The sequence below is a fragment of the Myotis davidii genome, unplaced genomic scaffold, assembly GCF_000327345.1.
Source record: "Myotis davidii unplaced genomic scaffold, ASM32734v1 scaffold599, whole genome shotgun sequence".
NCBI classification, from domain to species: domain Eukaryota; kingdom Metazoa; phylum Chordata; class Mammalia; order Chiroptera; family Vespertilionidae; genus Myotis; species Myotis davidii.
The window spans coordinates 443,559-458,988 of NW_006290772.1; the positions used below are offsets into that span (position 1 = coordinate 443,559).

Genomic DNA, 15,430 nt, shown 5'->3' on the forward strand with positions numbered 1-15,430 from the left:
GAGAAGGGGTGGAGGGTTACTGTTTATTTACTTTTAAAATTCCATAACCCCTCATACACAGAATGCAAAGCAAATAGCAGGGTTCCCACGATCCTTGCTTTGCACTGGCCTCACTCTGTTAATCCCAGTGAAGTCTCACTCAGAGACGGTCTGTTCCTCATCCCAGCTCTGCTGTGGCCCTGTGTCTTGCTCTGGGCTGATGGCACCTGACACACACCTCTCTGTGAGGCCCCGGGAGCGGGACCCAAGGGTGTTCTTTCCGTTTTGACCATGGCCCTACTCTGCCCTTCTGAGAGGTTCCTGCGCACAGCAGCCCTCATGGGGTTAGGGAGGGATCGTGCTAGCAGGCGGCATGGTGGCCACAGCGCCATTCCCACTCTGGGCCTGTCTCCCAGGTGAGTACAACTTGACCCTGCTCGTGTCCAACGCCTTCGAGAACTTGACGCAGCTGGTGCCTGTGAGTGTGCGTGCCATTCTGCCTGCCGTGGCTGTGGCTGTGGGCAGCCCTGTCCTGGTTGCTGGCCGGCCCGTCACCTTCTCCCCACATCCACTGCCTTCTCCTGGGAGCATCCTGTACACGTGGGACTTTGGGGATGGTTCCCCAGGCATGGTACATCACCAGCCAATGGTCAACCACACATACACCTCGAGGGGTACGTACCACATCTGCCTCGAGGTCAACAACACAGTGAGCAGCACGGGGGCGTGCACTGATGTCCGCGTCTTTGAAGAGCTCCGTGGCCTGCGTGTGAGCCTGAGCTCAGCTGTGGAGCAGGGCACGCCGGTGGTGGTCAGCGCCGCCCTGGAGTCGGGCGACAATGTCACATGGACTTTTGACATGGGGGATGGCACGGTGCTCACGGACCCAGAGGCCTCAGTGGAGCATGTGTACTTGCAGGCTCGGAACTATACGGTGACCGTGGGCGTGTCTAGCCCCGCTGGCCACCTAGCCCAGAGCCTGCCCATGCAGGTCTTTGTCCTGGAGGTGTTGTGGATTGACCCTGTGGCCTGCATACCGGTGCAGCCGCAGGCCCGGCTCACGGCCCACGTCACGGGGAACCCTGCCCACTATGTCTTCGACTGGACCTTTGGGGATGGCTCCTCCAACATGACCATCTGGGGGGACCCAACTGTGACTCACAACTTCACACAGAGTGGCACGTTTCCCCTGGTGCTCATCCTGTCAAGCCGTGTGAACAAGGCACATTACTTCACCAGTGTGTGCGTGGAGCCCGAGGTGGGCAACGTCACTCTGCTGCCTGAGAGGCAGTTTGTGCGGCTTGGAGACAAGGCCCAGTTGGTGGCCCACGCCTGGCCCCCGTTCCACTACCGCTACACCTGGGACTTTGGCACCGAGGATGCACCCTGCGTCGGGGTCCCCGAGGCCACGTTCACCTATTGGGATGCAGGCTCCTACCTGGTGACGGTCACTGTGTCCAACAACATCTCGGCTGCCAACGACTCAGCGCTCGTGGAGGTGCAGGAGCCCGTGGAGCTCACGGGCATCAGGGTCAATGGGTCCCGTGTGCTGGAGCTGCAGCAGCCTTACCTGTTCTCCGCTGTGGGCCACGGGCGCCCTGTCGCCTACCTGTGGGAGCTTGGGGATGGCGCACGGCTGGAGGGCCCTTCGGTCACTCACATCTACGCCAGCACAGGCCACTTCACCATCAGGGTGGCCGGCTGGAACGAGGTGAGCCGCGGGGAGGCCCAGCTGAATGTTTCAGTACAGCGGCGTGTGCAGGGGCTCAGTATCAATGCCAGCCGCACAGTGGTGCCCTTGAACGGTAGCGTGAGCTTCAGCACCTCACTGGAGGCGGGCAGTGATGTGCGCTACTCTTGGGTGCTCTGTGACCGTTGCACACCCATTCCTGGGGGCCCCACTATCTCCTACACCTTTCGCTCTGTGGGCACCTTCAACATCATTGTCACAGCTGAGAACGAGGTGGGCGCTGCCCAGGATAGCATCTTTGTCTACGTCCTGCAACGCATTGAGGGGCTGCAGGTGGCTGGCGGTGGCGGCGGCTGCTGCTTCCCCACCAACAGTACCCTTCAGCTACAGGCTGTGGTCAGGGATGGTACCAACATCTCCTATGGCTGGACTGCCCAGCGGGACAGCGGCACAACCCTGGTTGGCAGCGGCAAAACCTTCTCACTCACTGTGCTTGAGGCTGGCACCTACCACGTCCAGCTGCGGGCTACAAACATGCTGGGCAGTGCCTCAACCAACCGCACCGTAGAGTTTGTGGAGCCCGTGGGGTGGCTGTCTGTGGCTGCCTCCCCCAACCCGGCCCCTGTCAACGTGAGTGTCACCTTCTGTGCTGAACTGGCTGGTGGCAGTGATGTCATTTACACCTGGTCCCTGGAGGAAGGACTGAGCTGGGAGACCCCAGAACCATCCACGACCCACACCTTCCCCACTCCCGGCCTATACCTGGTCTCAGTCACGGCCAAGAACCAGCTGGGCTTGGCTAACACCACCATTGAGTTGGCTGTGCAAGTGCCTGTGAGTGGCCTCAGCATCAGGGCCAGTGAGCTGGATGGAAGCTTTGTGATGACTGGCTCCACTGTGTCCTTCCGGGGGCAGGTGGCTTCCGGCACCAATGTCAGCTGGTGCTGGGCTGTTCCCGGTGGCAGCAGACACGGCCAGCACGTCACTGTGGCCTTCCCTGATGCTGGCACCTTCTCTGTCCAGCTCAATGCCTCCAACGCAGTCAGCTGGCTCATCGCCACACACAGCCTCGTGGTGGAGGAGCCTGTCGTGGGCCTGGTACTGTGGGCCAGCAGCAAGGTGGTGGAGCCTGGGCAGCTGGTCCACTTCCAGATCCTGCTGGCCTCCGGTTCAGCCGTCAGCTTCCACTTGCAGGTCGCGGGGGCTGGCCTCGAGGCGCTCCCAGGGCCTCACTTTTCCCGCAGCTTCCCCCGGGTTGGGGACTACACAGTGAGCATCCAGGCCGAGAACCATGTGAGCCGGGCGCAGGCGCAGGCACGCATCCTGGTGCTGGAGGCCGTGGGTGGGCTCCAGGTGCCCAACTGCTGCGAAGCAGGCATCGCCACAGGCACGGAGAGGAACTTCACGGCCCGAGTGCAGCGGGGGTCTCGTGTTGCCTATGCCTGGTACTTCTCCTTACAGAAGGTCCAGGGGGACTCGCTGGTCATCCTGTCAGGCCGTGAGGTCACCTACACCCCTGTGGCCGCGGGGCTCCTGGAGATCCACGTGCGTGCCTTTAATGAGCTGGGCGGTGTGAACCAGACTCTGGTGGTTGAGGTCCAGGATGTCATCCAGTACGTGGCGCTGCGCAGTGGCCGCTGCTTCACCAACCGCTCCGCCCGGTTTGAGGCTGCCACCAGCCCCAGCCCCCGGCGTGTGGCCTACCACTGGGACTTCGGGGATGGGGCCCCGGCGGAGGACACAGAGGAGCCCTGGGCTGAGCACTCCTACCTGCAGCCTGGGGACTACCATGTGGAGGTGAATGCCTCCAACCTGGTGAGCTTCTTTGTGGCACAGGCCACAGTTACCGTCCACGTGCTGGCCTGCAGGGAGCCCAAGGTAGACGTGGCCCTACCCCCTCAGGTGCTGATGCGGCGCTCCCAGCGCAACTACCTGGAGGCCCACATTGACCTGCGCGGCTGTGTCAGCTACCAGACGGAGTACCGCTGGGAGGTGTACCGCGCCGCCTGAATCAAGTGCTCAGGAAGTCCCTTGGGTATAAGATGACGTTAGCGCTCTGTTTATACAATATGAATCCATGAAGGACAAGAATACTCCTTTTACACTGAAAGAGCATATGACAAATTACTCAGAGGTTCTACTTTCAGAAAGTAGTTGGCATTCTTATCTGTAACTGGAAAGCACAAATATGTTTTTGCATAGCAATCATATCACCATCATTTGGCATTCTGTGGTACATTCCTGTGACAGTCACTTGCAGTGTAAATTCAAGTCACATCCTGGCAATTTTCCTATCACTCTTACTGTAAAGTCACCTTGCAGGTTTCGTCTACAAGACTGTGATTATTTTTCAACTATATAGCTGAACTGATTTGTTTTCCATTTGCTTATTGATGAATTTTGCTGTTAACCAGAAATATTTGCTCAGTGGCTAGCAGCAAGCCCAGGGAATCATTACAGGACAAACCTTGGCGTGGACGTGAGCCGGCCCCAGCTGGTGGTGCCTCGCCTGGTGCTGCCTGTGGGCCACTACTGCTTTGTGTTTGTGGTGTCTTTTGGGGACACACCCTTGTCGCAGAGCATCCAGGCCAACGTGACGGTAGCCCCGGAGCGCCTCGTGCCCATTGTTGAGGGAGGCTCCTACCGAGTGTGGTCAGACGTGCAGGACCTTGTGCTGGATGGGAGCAAGTCCTATGACCCCAACCTGGAGGATGGCGACCAGACACCGCTCAGCTTCCACTGGGCCTGTGTGGCCTCAACGCAGGTCCGATTCTCGGCAGGGCCAGAGGAAGGGGCATCCTTCAGTCCCCTCGGGTGTCTGCAGTAATGAGCCCAGCAGGGGAGGAGGGTTCATCTGCTGGCAGAGTCCTGGTGGCTTGATCCCAGCAGGGGGAGGGGTGTCCCCAGCTGTCCTCTGGGTCAGGCTCTGCTTTGGGGGGCGGGGGCATACAGGGTCTCACCGCCCCTGTTCTTGGCCACAGAGCGAGACCGGTGGGTGTGTGCTGAACTTCGGGCCCCGCGGAAACAGCATAGTCACCATCCCTCGGGAGCGTCTGCAAGCCGGCGTGGAGTACACCTTCAACCTGACCGTGTGGAAGGCTGGCCGGAAGGAGGAGGCCACCAACCAGACGGTGGGTCCACCGGCCCTTGGCCTTGGCCCAGGAAAGTGGAGCCAGAGGCCTGCATTGCAGGGGGCGGGCGGGGGGAGCGGGGAGGAAGGGCTGCCAGGAAGGCTGAGTACACAGGGCTGCCTCCTACAGATAGCACCAAACACCCTTTAAGGTTTTCTATGTTTAGTACTGCTAGTTGCTTCAGCATTATTTCCTTCCAAACCTTGGAGGAGCCGTACAGCTCTTGTGATTTGTGAAAAATAAACTGTCCCAACAGCACAAAGGCCACAGTGAGGAGACACATTCTCCCTGAGAGGGGCTGTCCTAGTCTCCTGACAGGGAGGCCTGTCTTCCCTCTCCATGGGCATGTGCTCTGCTCCCCTCCCCTGGACCGGCCAGGAGGTCAGGGCCCCTGTCAGCCACTGCAGCTGCTGTTGAGCAGGGCCTGCAGATGGGAGCAGGTGTGCCAGGCCCTGCTGGTGCCTGGGTTGGGGTGTCTGTCCCCAGTGCCAGGCCTCTCCCGGATGGCCTGCCTCGGGACTGTCTGGGAAGGTAGGCGCTCCGAGCAGGGTCCAGCTCAGCTGGGCTGTCAGAGGTGGACCCTGCCCCCCAGGACAGCAGGACCCTCAGAAGGGCTGTGTAGAACACAGCTGTCCTCATTCCTGTGTGCATCCATATGTGAGCACATATCAGGTGCCTCCTGTGTGCCAGGCCCAAGATAGGCACTGGATGCTGCAGAAAATAAGCCCAACATGGTCTCTGCTCCTTTAGATGATCCCTGCTCCCAAATTGGAAGATACAAAACCCGATGAATGCCCTGGGTGAGGGCCAAGCTCACTGTCCTTTGGGAACTTGGACTTGGGGCCTAGAGGGGAGCTTCCCCGTTTGGGACAGCAGCATGTGCAGAGGAAGAGGCCCTTCTCCTGGGCCCAGCCGCCCCGCTGACCTGGGCAGACTTGGGGTCTGGGCCTCAGAAGCAGCGGCCCTTATCTCGGGGCCTGGTCTTCCTGTCCCCCCACCCCGGCCCCCAATCTCCAGGTGCTGATCCGGAGCGGCCGGATGCCCATCGTGTCCTTGGAGTGCGTGTCCTGCAAGGCGCAGGGGGTGTACGCAGTGAGCCGCAGCTCCTACGTTTACTTGGAGGGCCACTGTGACAACTGCAGTGAGGGCTCCAAGCGTGGGGTGAGCTGGGTGGGCCTGGGGTGGGCAGGGCTGGGTGTAGGGTCGGTGCTTAGGTGGTGACATGTCCCAGCCCCGAGGGCTCAGCAGCTCCCATGCTGCCCCTGAGTGCGCATCTACACCCACAGCTCTGGGCTGCTCGCACCTTCAGCAACAAGACGCTGGTGCTGGATGAGACAACCACCTCCACAGGCAGCACTGGCATGCGGCTGGTGGTGCGGCGCGGTGTGCTGCGGGACGGCGAGGGCTACACGTTCACGCTCACGGTGCTGGGCCGCTCTGGCGAGGAGGAGGGCTGCGCTTCCATCCGCCTCTCCCCCAACCGCCCTCCGCTGGGGGGTTCCTGCCACCTCTTCCCACTGGACGCCGTGCGTGCTCTCACCACCAAGGTGCACTTCGAGTGCACGGGTGAGTGCGGCCGGGAGGGAGGCGGGAGGCCACGGTGATGCCCAGGGCGGCCTGCAGGGAGCGGCTGAGGTGACTCCTGTGGCCCGCAGGCTGGCGGGATGCAGAGGATGCGGGTGCCCCCCTCGTGTACGCCCTGCTGCTTCAGCGCTGCCGCCAGGGCCACTGTGAGGAGTTCTGTGTGTACAAGGGCAGTCTCTCCACCTATGGGGCTGTGCTGCCACCCGGTTTCGCACCCCACTTTGAGGTGGACCTGGCTGTGGTGGTGCAGGACCAGCTGGGTGCTGCCGTGGTCGCCCTCAACAGGTGAGCAGGGCCCCTGGGAGCAGGGCCTGGGGGATGGGAGCAGGGGCTGCTGCCTGTTCACCTATGACCTCTGTGTGCAGGTCTCTGGCCATCACCCTGCCAGAGCCCCCAGGTGACCCCCTGGGAGGCCCCCCAGAACTCACCCCATGGCTGCACAGCCTCACGGAGAGTATGCTGCCCAGGCTGCTGAGACAGGCTGACCCCCAGCATGTCATCGAATACTCACTGGCCCTTATCACTGTGCTCAACGAGGTCAGTTCCAGGGCTGGGGCATTTGCCCTCAGCTGTTGGGTGCTGGCCCAGAGCAGTACTTCTGACTGGAGCCTTGAGTTCTTGCAAAGGACTTGTCCCTGGCTCCCGACAGACAGAGTCCCTAACCTCCTTGAAATGGCTTCTCCTCTCAGCAGAGGGCTGAGCGCCTTCACTGATGGCCCCTTCCTGGGACCCTCCCCAGTGTCAGATTCCCCCTGCCTTGCCTCTTCGTGCGCCCCAGAACCTCAGGAGGGCCCTTGAAAGGGTTTGAGTCACTGCCTACAGTATGCAGCACCTGAGATGGTCTGCACTGTGCCCACCAACATGGCTACCTGTTGTCCACTGATAGCTGCCTTGTGCCCACCACCCACAGTATGAGCAGACCCTGGCCATGGTGGCAGAGCCAGACTTAAGGTGGCAGCTGCAAGCCGAGATACGCAAGAATATCACAGAGACCCTGGTCTCTCTGCGGGTCAACACCGTGGACGACATCCAGCAGATCGCAGCCGTGCTGGCCCAGTGCATGGTAGGATGGGACCCGGGCTCTTCGGCAGCACTAGGCCTCCCTACCCAAGCGTCTGGCCGGCCGTGTGCCCTTCCTGGCGGAGCCCAGCATGAGCCATAGGTGCCCCCCAGGATGACCCTGCAGGGTGGCCCAGGGCAAGAGGAGCAGCCCATGTATGGAGAGGGCTGACATGGCTTCTCCAGCCCCGAGAGGCTGCCCGCCAACTCGCCTAGGAACCGGGAGCTGCTGGGCTGGGCCACATCTTGATGGGGTGGGGGGCACGGTACCTCAACTGCCAGGGTTGCTACAGAGGCCTTAGCAGAGGAGCAAAGAGCCTTCTGGGAGTCTCCCTGTCTGCCATGTGGCCTTCGTGGCTATTTGTGTGGCTGGGGTGGCCAGTAGGGCCATATTACCTTGGGTTTTGTTGTAGGTAGGGAGGAGCCCCAGGAAGGCTCTCAACAGGGAGGCACGTGGGGGCAGCTGTGTTTGGGTGGTTTGGAGAGACCCGATGGAAACAAACAGGCTGTGGTCATGGAGGTCACCCCAGAATCACAGTGAATGTGACGGAGTTAAGCTGGGCCAGGAGCTTAAGAGGGAGCTACCGGGCTGGAGCGAGGCTGGACATGGCCTGGGTTCCCTACAGGTGGCCGGCAGGGAGCCTGTGTGCCGCCCATGCCTACAGAAGACCCTGCACAAGCTGGAGGCCATGATGCGCATCCTGCAGGCCGAGACCACCGCGGGCACTGGGACACCCACCGCCATTGCCGACAGCATCCTCAACATCACAGGTGTGGGCTGGGGCCGGGGACCCCATGGGACTCCTCCATTCCTCCATCTTTCTCCCCCCTGCCGCTGCTCCGTTTCTCTCCCCCAACCCTTCTTCCCTTGTCACGTTTCTTCCTACTAACTTCCCCCCCAACCCTCCCACCTCTCCATCCACAGGCGACCTCATCCACCTGTCCAACTCAAACGTGCAGGACCTGCAGCCCTCAGAGCTGGGGGCTGAGCCGCCTGCACTGAGGGTGGCATCCAGGGCCTATAACCTGTCGTCAGCCCTCATGTGCATCCTCATGCGCTCCCGAGTGCTCAATGAGGAGCCCCTGACCCTGGCGGGCGAGGAGATTGTGGCACAGGGCAAGCGCTCAGACCCACTGAGCCTGCTGTGCCAGGGCAATGCCTCGGGCCCCGGCTGCCACTTCTCCATCCCTGCCGCCTTCAGTGGGGCTCTGTCCAACCTCAGCGACGTGGTGCAGCTCATCTTCCTTGTTGATTCCAACCCCTTTCCCTTTGGCTTCATAAGCAACTACACCGTCTCCACCAAGGTGGCATCTATGGCCTTCCAGACGCAGGCTGGCACCCAGATCCCCATTGGGCAGCTGGCCTCGGAGCGTGCCATCACCGTGAAGGTGCCCAACAGCCCTGACCAGGCTGCCCGGGTCCACCGCATCCCTGCTGGTTCCGCCATCGTCCCGCCCCGGGCCTCGGTCAGTGCTGTGGTCACCCCCAACCACAGCAAACCGGAGGCCGGGCTGCACCTACAGCTCACCTACACGGTGCTGAACGGTGGGTGCCATGGGCCGGGCAGTGGGCTGTGGGGGAGCCAGGGAGGAGCAGGAGCCGTTTCCCGCATTGAGTTCCTCCAGCCGTGCAGGAGGCAGGGTTCAGGGGCGCTCAGGGGTGTCGCCCAGGTGGGTGGTCATCTGACCCTATACATGCCGCCCCCAGAGCACTACCTGTCTGAGGAGCCCGAGCCCTACCTGGCTGTCTACCTGCACTCGGCGCCCTGGCCCAACGAGCACAACTGCTCGGCCAGCAGGAAGATCAGCCTGGAGGCGCTGGCGGGCAAGGACCACAGGCCCTACACCTTTTTCATCGCCCCTGGGTGAGGACCGGGAGTGGCCTCCATGCTGGGCCACTGGGTCTGACAAACCGGACCAGGACTCGTCAGGGGTGGGGGAGCTGGACACGATTAGATCCGTATGTGCCAACGTCGCGTGGGCTCCCCGCGGGGGCAGGTGTGCAGCAGAGTGACTGGTGAGCGTGGCTGTGGCAGAGAAGACTGCGGTGACCTGAGACCAGGGGCTGGGCAGGGTGTGGCTGTGACATCCCCCTGCTTCTACAGGACCCGAGACCTGGGCGGGAGTTACTACCTGAACCTGACCAGCCACTTCCGCTGGTCCGCGCTGGACGTGTCCGTGGGCCTGTACACGTCCCTGTGCCAGTACTTCAGTGAGAAGGAGATGATGTGGCGGACGGAGGGGCTGGTGCCCCTGGAGGAGACCTCGCCCAGCCAGGCTGTCTGCCTCACCCGCCACCTCACGGCCTTCGGAGCCAGCCTCTTTGTGCCCCCCAGCCACGTCCACTTCATCTTCCCTGTGAGTGGGGCCATGGTCCTGGGCAGTGTGGGGCCAGCTCCATCCTGAGACGGCAAGGCAAGGGCCATGCTTCCCGCGCCTGATTGCTCTGTCTCCCCAGGAGCCGGCCTTGGGCGTGAACTACGTCGTCCTGCTGACGTGCGCCATGTGCCTGGTGACCTACGTGGTAACGGCTGTGATCCTCCGGAAGCTGGACCAGCTCGACGTCAGCCGGGTCCGCGTCATCCCTTTCTGTGGGAAGGGAGGCCGCTTCAAGTACGAGATCCTGGTCAAGACGGGCTGGGGCCGAGGCTCAGGTGAGGGGAGGCCGCTTTCTTTAATGGCGATCGTCCTCCTAGATGACAGAACAGGGCTCACTTGACGCAATGCTGTGACCTGTGGACAGGTTGTCACCCTTCCTGAGAAGAACAGTCTCTGTGCAGCAGGTGCTGTCGGCCTGGATGGTCTTGCTTTGTCCGGTCACACGGGACCTGCTAGTGTGCGCAGGGCATGTGAAAGCGAGCTCAGTGATCCAAAGAGGAAATTATTTTGTTGTTATTTTTTTGTTAATCCTCACCTGAGGATATTTTTCCATTGACTTTTTTTTTAGGGAGGGAGGGAAGGGGAGAAAGAGAAACACATCAGTTGGTTGCCTCCTGCATGCGCCCTGACTAGGGCCAGAGAATGAACCTGCAACCCAGGTACATGCCCTTGACCAGGAATTGAACCTGTGACCCTGTGGTCTGCAGGCTGATGCTCTAACCACTGAGCACACCAGCCAGGGTGGAAAATGATTATTAAATGATAATAAATCATTTTGAAAACAATAAAGATTATTTCCAAGATGGTAAAAACCATTGGCTATAAACAGTACAGTATAATTTGAAACATTTAGTTAGTTCAGTGTACATAAAACAGACACACTGGGAATTAAAGTGTTTTATTTCTTTGTGAAAAACTTACCAAGAATAGTTTAACAGTGTTTTCTCATGTAACTCACAATATGGAGTGACCATCTTTCTGTGCCCTGGCGAAAGGCCATATTCTAACACAGTGGTTCTCAACCTTCTGGCCCTTTAAATACAGTTCCTCATGTAGTGACCCAACCATAAAATTATTTTCGTTGCTACTTTATAACTGTAATGTCGCTACTATTATGAATCGTAAAGTAAATATCTGATATGCAGGATGGTCTTAGGCGACCCCTGTGAAAGGGTCGTTCGACCGCCAAAAGGGTCACGACCCACAGGTTGAGAACCACTGAACCTAACATTTCTTGTTTGCACTCTCCATATCATGAAATACCTTGGAGAGTTCTTTGAATATGAAGTTTTTGCCCCCATATTTGTTCTGTAACATCATTGTCCGTTTTGTCACGGCCACTGTCCTTTTTTATGCTGGAAAGTTGGTCACTGGTGGCCTTTCTGGAGTCTCCGCAGGGTCTGCACTCCCATGGCTGCTGCTTCAGTGGTCCATTCACCTTGGATTCAGAGTTCACATCCGGCATCACCATTTTTCATTTATTTGCTGTACTTTCCTCTTTGCCGGCCAGTGCCCTGCTTTGATGGCTCATTCTTGTAAGACACGGGTGGCTTCATTTTGGGGAGACCAGGAGGCAGCACCATTACACACGGGGGGGTCTGTGGGAACTGAAGGACGCACCATGACCGTCGTCAGCCGGCTTTGGGAGAAGTGAGCGATGGCCACTGATCAGGCTGTGCATCCCTTATTTACACAGTGGGCTGAAGAGCTAGCAGCCAAGTTTATATTTCACACAATTACAGTTAACATACCGTCATATCTAACATATGAATCATGTCATCGGGGCTGTGTTTACTTAACAAATTAGGTAACTGAGATTTGTGTTCATAGCTGAGCAGAGTGAGGACTGCCTATGCTTGAATGAAGGAAGACAGGAAAAAAACGGCTGGTGGGCAGCAAACCTAGAGCCCTACCGCCTCCCCTTCCATCCCCAGGCACCACGGCACACGTGGGCATCATGCTGTATGGGGCGGACAGCCGGAGTGGCCACCGGCACCTGGATGGGGACAGAGCCTTTCACCGCAATAGTTTGGACATCTTCCAGATTGCCACCCCGCACAGCCTGGGCAGTGTGTGGAAGATCCGAGTGTGGCATGACAACAAAGGTCTGAGTGGGCACCTGCTCCTGCCCCTCTCTCCTTCCCGACTGGCACTCTGCCGCCCTGACCCAGCTCCCGCCCCCTCTGCAGGGCTCAGTCCCGCCTGGTTCCTGCAGCACGTCATCGTCAGGGATCTGCAGACTGCCCGCAGCACTTTCTTCTTGGTCAACGACTGGCTGTCGGTGGAGACTGAGGCTAATGGGGGCCTGGTGGAGAAGGAGGTGCTGGCAGCGAGTAAGGGCCTGCTACCCCTGCCGCACCCTGAGGCTGGAGGAGGAGCCAGCGCCTCTGGCCTCCTGGAACCCCATCTGTGCCCTGTCTCTAGGCGACGCAGCCCTTCGGCGGTTCCAGCGGCTCCTGGTGGCTGAGCTCCAGCGGGGCTTTTTTGACAAGCACATCTGGCTCTCCATATGGGACCGGCCGCCACGGAGCCGCTTCACTCGTGTCCAGCGGGCCACCTGCTGTGTTCTCCTCATCTGCCTGTTCCTGGGTGCCAATGCGGTGTGGTATGGGGTCGTGGGAGACACTGCCTACAGGTGGGTGCCTGTGGGGGTTCGGATGTACTCCCTCTGCCCAACCTCTCCTCCCCCTCCCGGCCTAACCTAGCCAGGTCTCTCCTCTCTTGCCACATAGCTCGGGGCCTGTGTCCGGTCTGATGCCGCTGAGTGTTGACACGATCGCCGTTGGCCTGGTGTCCAGTGTGGTTGTCTACCCCGTCTACCTGGTTATCCTGTTCCTCTTCCGGATGTCCCGGAGCAAGGTGGGCCGGGAGCCTCGGAGCCGGGAGAATAGGGCCTCGCTGCCTGTGCAGAGGGCTGTGCTGTCCAGCCTGGCAGCTAGAGAGGGAAAATCAGCAAGGCCTTCAGCTGGAGGGAAGGAGAAGTACAGTTGTTGAAATGATGTCACTACCAACAACACAGAAATTAACAGGACTGATAAGTCAGAAGAAACAAACAAGTCCCTAGAAAGACAAACTACCAAACTGCCTCAAGGAGAAATGGAAACCCTGAGCCCACGTGTAGCAAATGCAGAGGCTGAATTTAAAACCTCCCATGAAGAGAAGCCCAGATGGCCTCACTGGCGATTATACCAAACAGTTACAGGAGAATCAGCAGTTCTTCCCAGGCTCAGAAGCAGAAGGGCACTTCCTAACGCACCCCACAAGGCCAGCATGGCCCTGACACCACAGCCAGACAGGGGCACCACAAACCACTCTCGTTAGGAATAGGCAGGCAAAAATCCTCAACAAAATAGCACATCAAATGCAGCAGCTCATAAGAGGACTATACACATGACCAAGAGGGATGTACCCCAGGAATCCAGCACAGCGATATTAGCCATATGCAGCTGTTTATATTTAAACTAGAGGCCTGGTGCACAAATTCATGCACAGGTGGGGTCCGGCTGGCCCGCCCCAATTGGGGCCAAACTGGCTGGGGGGAGGGGCCACAGGCAGTTGGCCGGTGGGCCCCACCCCCTGGTTGAACTCCTGGTTGAAGGGACAATTTGCATATTAGCCTTTTATTACATAGGATAGGATCAACACCTCGGTTCCTCAGTTGCTCCAGCCACATTTGAAGTGCTCTGTAGTGGCACGGCAAGCATGTCAAACTCAAAGGCTAACACGGGCCAAATAAGGTTGAAGTTTATGTGGGCCGCAAAAAACAAAAGCTTCAATTTTCATGGAAACAGGTTTATTTCGATAGAGACATGCTGAATACAAAGGGCTGAAATAAGTGAGTAATCATTAACACAAAATAATAGAACATTTTAATAAAAAATTATTTTTTCTTGAACGTTAACTTACCAGACACTGAATAACTGCACAAATTTATAAGCATAATGCAAATAAACCTATTTTTCTTGTTCTCCAAAAGCGATACATTTCCTGTTGCACACACCAAACAAGTCAGTACAAGACTAATGACATGGCAATCGGCTGCTAAAATATTCGCTGCTAGTATTAGTGGAGAGAAATGGTGTGCCTGCGTGTAAGGGAAATGGATGCAATACAATTATAGTAAACAGTCATTAGCTAACATTATAGCTCATTATTAATAATCATGTATAACAGGATATTGTAAAAATTAAGTTAGGAAATTTTTATTAAGACATTTCTTATATGCTGTTATATTGGCTGGGCCGCAAAAATATTCGTTGATGAGCTGCAAGTTTGACATGCTTGGGCTGTGGTGACAATGCAGGTATAGAATGTGTGCATCATTCCAGAACATTCTGTAGGAAAAGCTAGTCTAGACTCTGCCTGCTCAGGAGGTTGCATGTCTCCCTGAAATAGGAGCTAGAGCTGCCCCTGCTGACTACCTGCCTTTCCCTGTAGGTGGCTGGGGCCCCAAACCCCACACCCACAGGGCAGCAGGTCCTGGACATGGACAGCTACCTGGACTCTTCTGTGCTGGACAGCTCCTTCCTCACCTTCCCTGGGCCCCGTGCTGAGGTGAGGGCTCCCGACGGGCCCTGCCTGGGTTGGGTGGGTGTCACTGCCTATGGGCAGCTTGGAGTCTGAGGCTCTCTCTCTACTTTTCAACAGGCCTTTGCTGGACAAATGAAAAGTGACTTATTTCTGGACGATTCCAAAAGGTGGGGGCCCTTAGAGAAAATGTGGACCTTGATGTAGGTCAGCTGCACATGCCATGTCATGCTTACCTGGGCTGCATGTGTGCCATGTCATGGTTACCTGGGCTGCGTGTGTGCCATGTCATGCTTACCTGGGCTGCGTGTGTGCCGTGTCATGCTTACCTGGGCTGCGTGTGTGATGCTTACCTGGGGCTGCGTGGGCCATGTCATGGTTACCTGGGCTGCGTGTGTGGCATGTCATGGTTACCTGGGCTGCGTGTGTGCCATGTTATGGGTGTCCAGGCTGCATGTGTGCCATGTCATGGTTACCTGGGCTACGTGTGTGCCATGTCATGCTTACCTGGGCTGCGTGTGTGCCATGTCATAGTTACCTGGGCTGCGTGTGTGCCATGTCATAGTTACCTGGGCTGCGTGTGTGCCATGTCATAGTTACCTGGGCTGCGTGTGTGCCATGTCATGGTTACCTGGGCTGCGTGTGTGCCATGTCATGGTTACCTGGGCTGCGTGTGTGCCATGTCATGGTTACCTGGGCTGCGTGTGTGCCATGTCATGGGTATCTGGGCTGCATGTGCTGTCGCGTGTCCTCGTCCAGTGTTTGTTGGCCCTTTGTGTTGTCACACACTCTTCCAGGCAGGTGTTTGCTCAGAAGCCCCATGTATCCGTGTGTGACTGGATGTGCAGACGTGTCTCCTTGGGCTCCCCCTGCTGACCCGTGTCCTCTACAGCCTAGTGTGCTGGCCATCCAGCGAAGGCACGCTCAGTTGGCCAGACTTGCTGAGCGACCCATCCATCATGGGCAGCACCCTGCAGCGGCTGGCACGGGGTCGGATGGGCCACATTCTGGGCCCAGAGGAGGACAGTCTCTCCCTGGTCAGCCCCTCCTCACCTGCCAAATACTTCTCAGCTTCAGGTGA

At 58.2% G+C, this 15,430-nt stretch overlaps 1 protein-coding gene across 1 annotated transcript in view; it reads left to right on the forward strand.

Moving 5' to 3' along the window:
• Positions 1-15,430, forward strand: part of PKD1 (polycystin 1, transient receptor potential channel interacting) — a 40,372-nt gene that overhangs the window by 15,182 nt on the left and 9,760 nt on the right. The window contains 20 exon segments of the mRNA XM_015564052.1: positions 396-3,695; positions 4,117-4,433; positions 4,651-4,800; positions 5,818-5,961; positions 6,087-6,366; positions 6,456-6,669; positions 6,750-6,921; positions 7,295-7,447; positions 8,070-8,214; positions 8,369-8,989; positions 9,152-9,308; positions 9,549-9,801; positions 9,902-10,097; positions 11,757-11,927; positions 12,012-12,155; positions 12,247-12,457; positions 12,555-12,681; positions 14,260-14,376; positions 14,470-14,519; positions 15,242-15,426. Coding sequence (XP_015419538.1) covers positions 396-3,695; positions 4,117-4,433; positions 4,651-4,800; positions 5,818-5,961; positions 6,087-6,366; positions 6,456-6,669; positions 6,750-6,921; positions 7,295-7,447; positions 8,070-8,214; positions 8,369-8,989; positions 9,152-9,308; positions 9,549-9,801; positions 9,902-10,097; positions 11,757-11,927; positions 12,012-12,155; positions 12,247-12,457; positions 12,555-12,681; positions 14,260-14,376; positions 14,470-14,519; positions 15,242-15,426 — 7,107 coding nt within the window.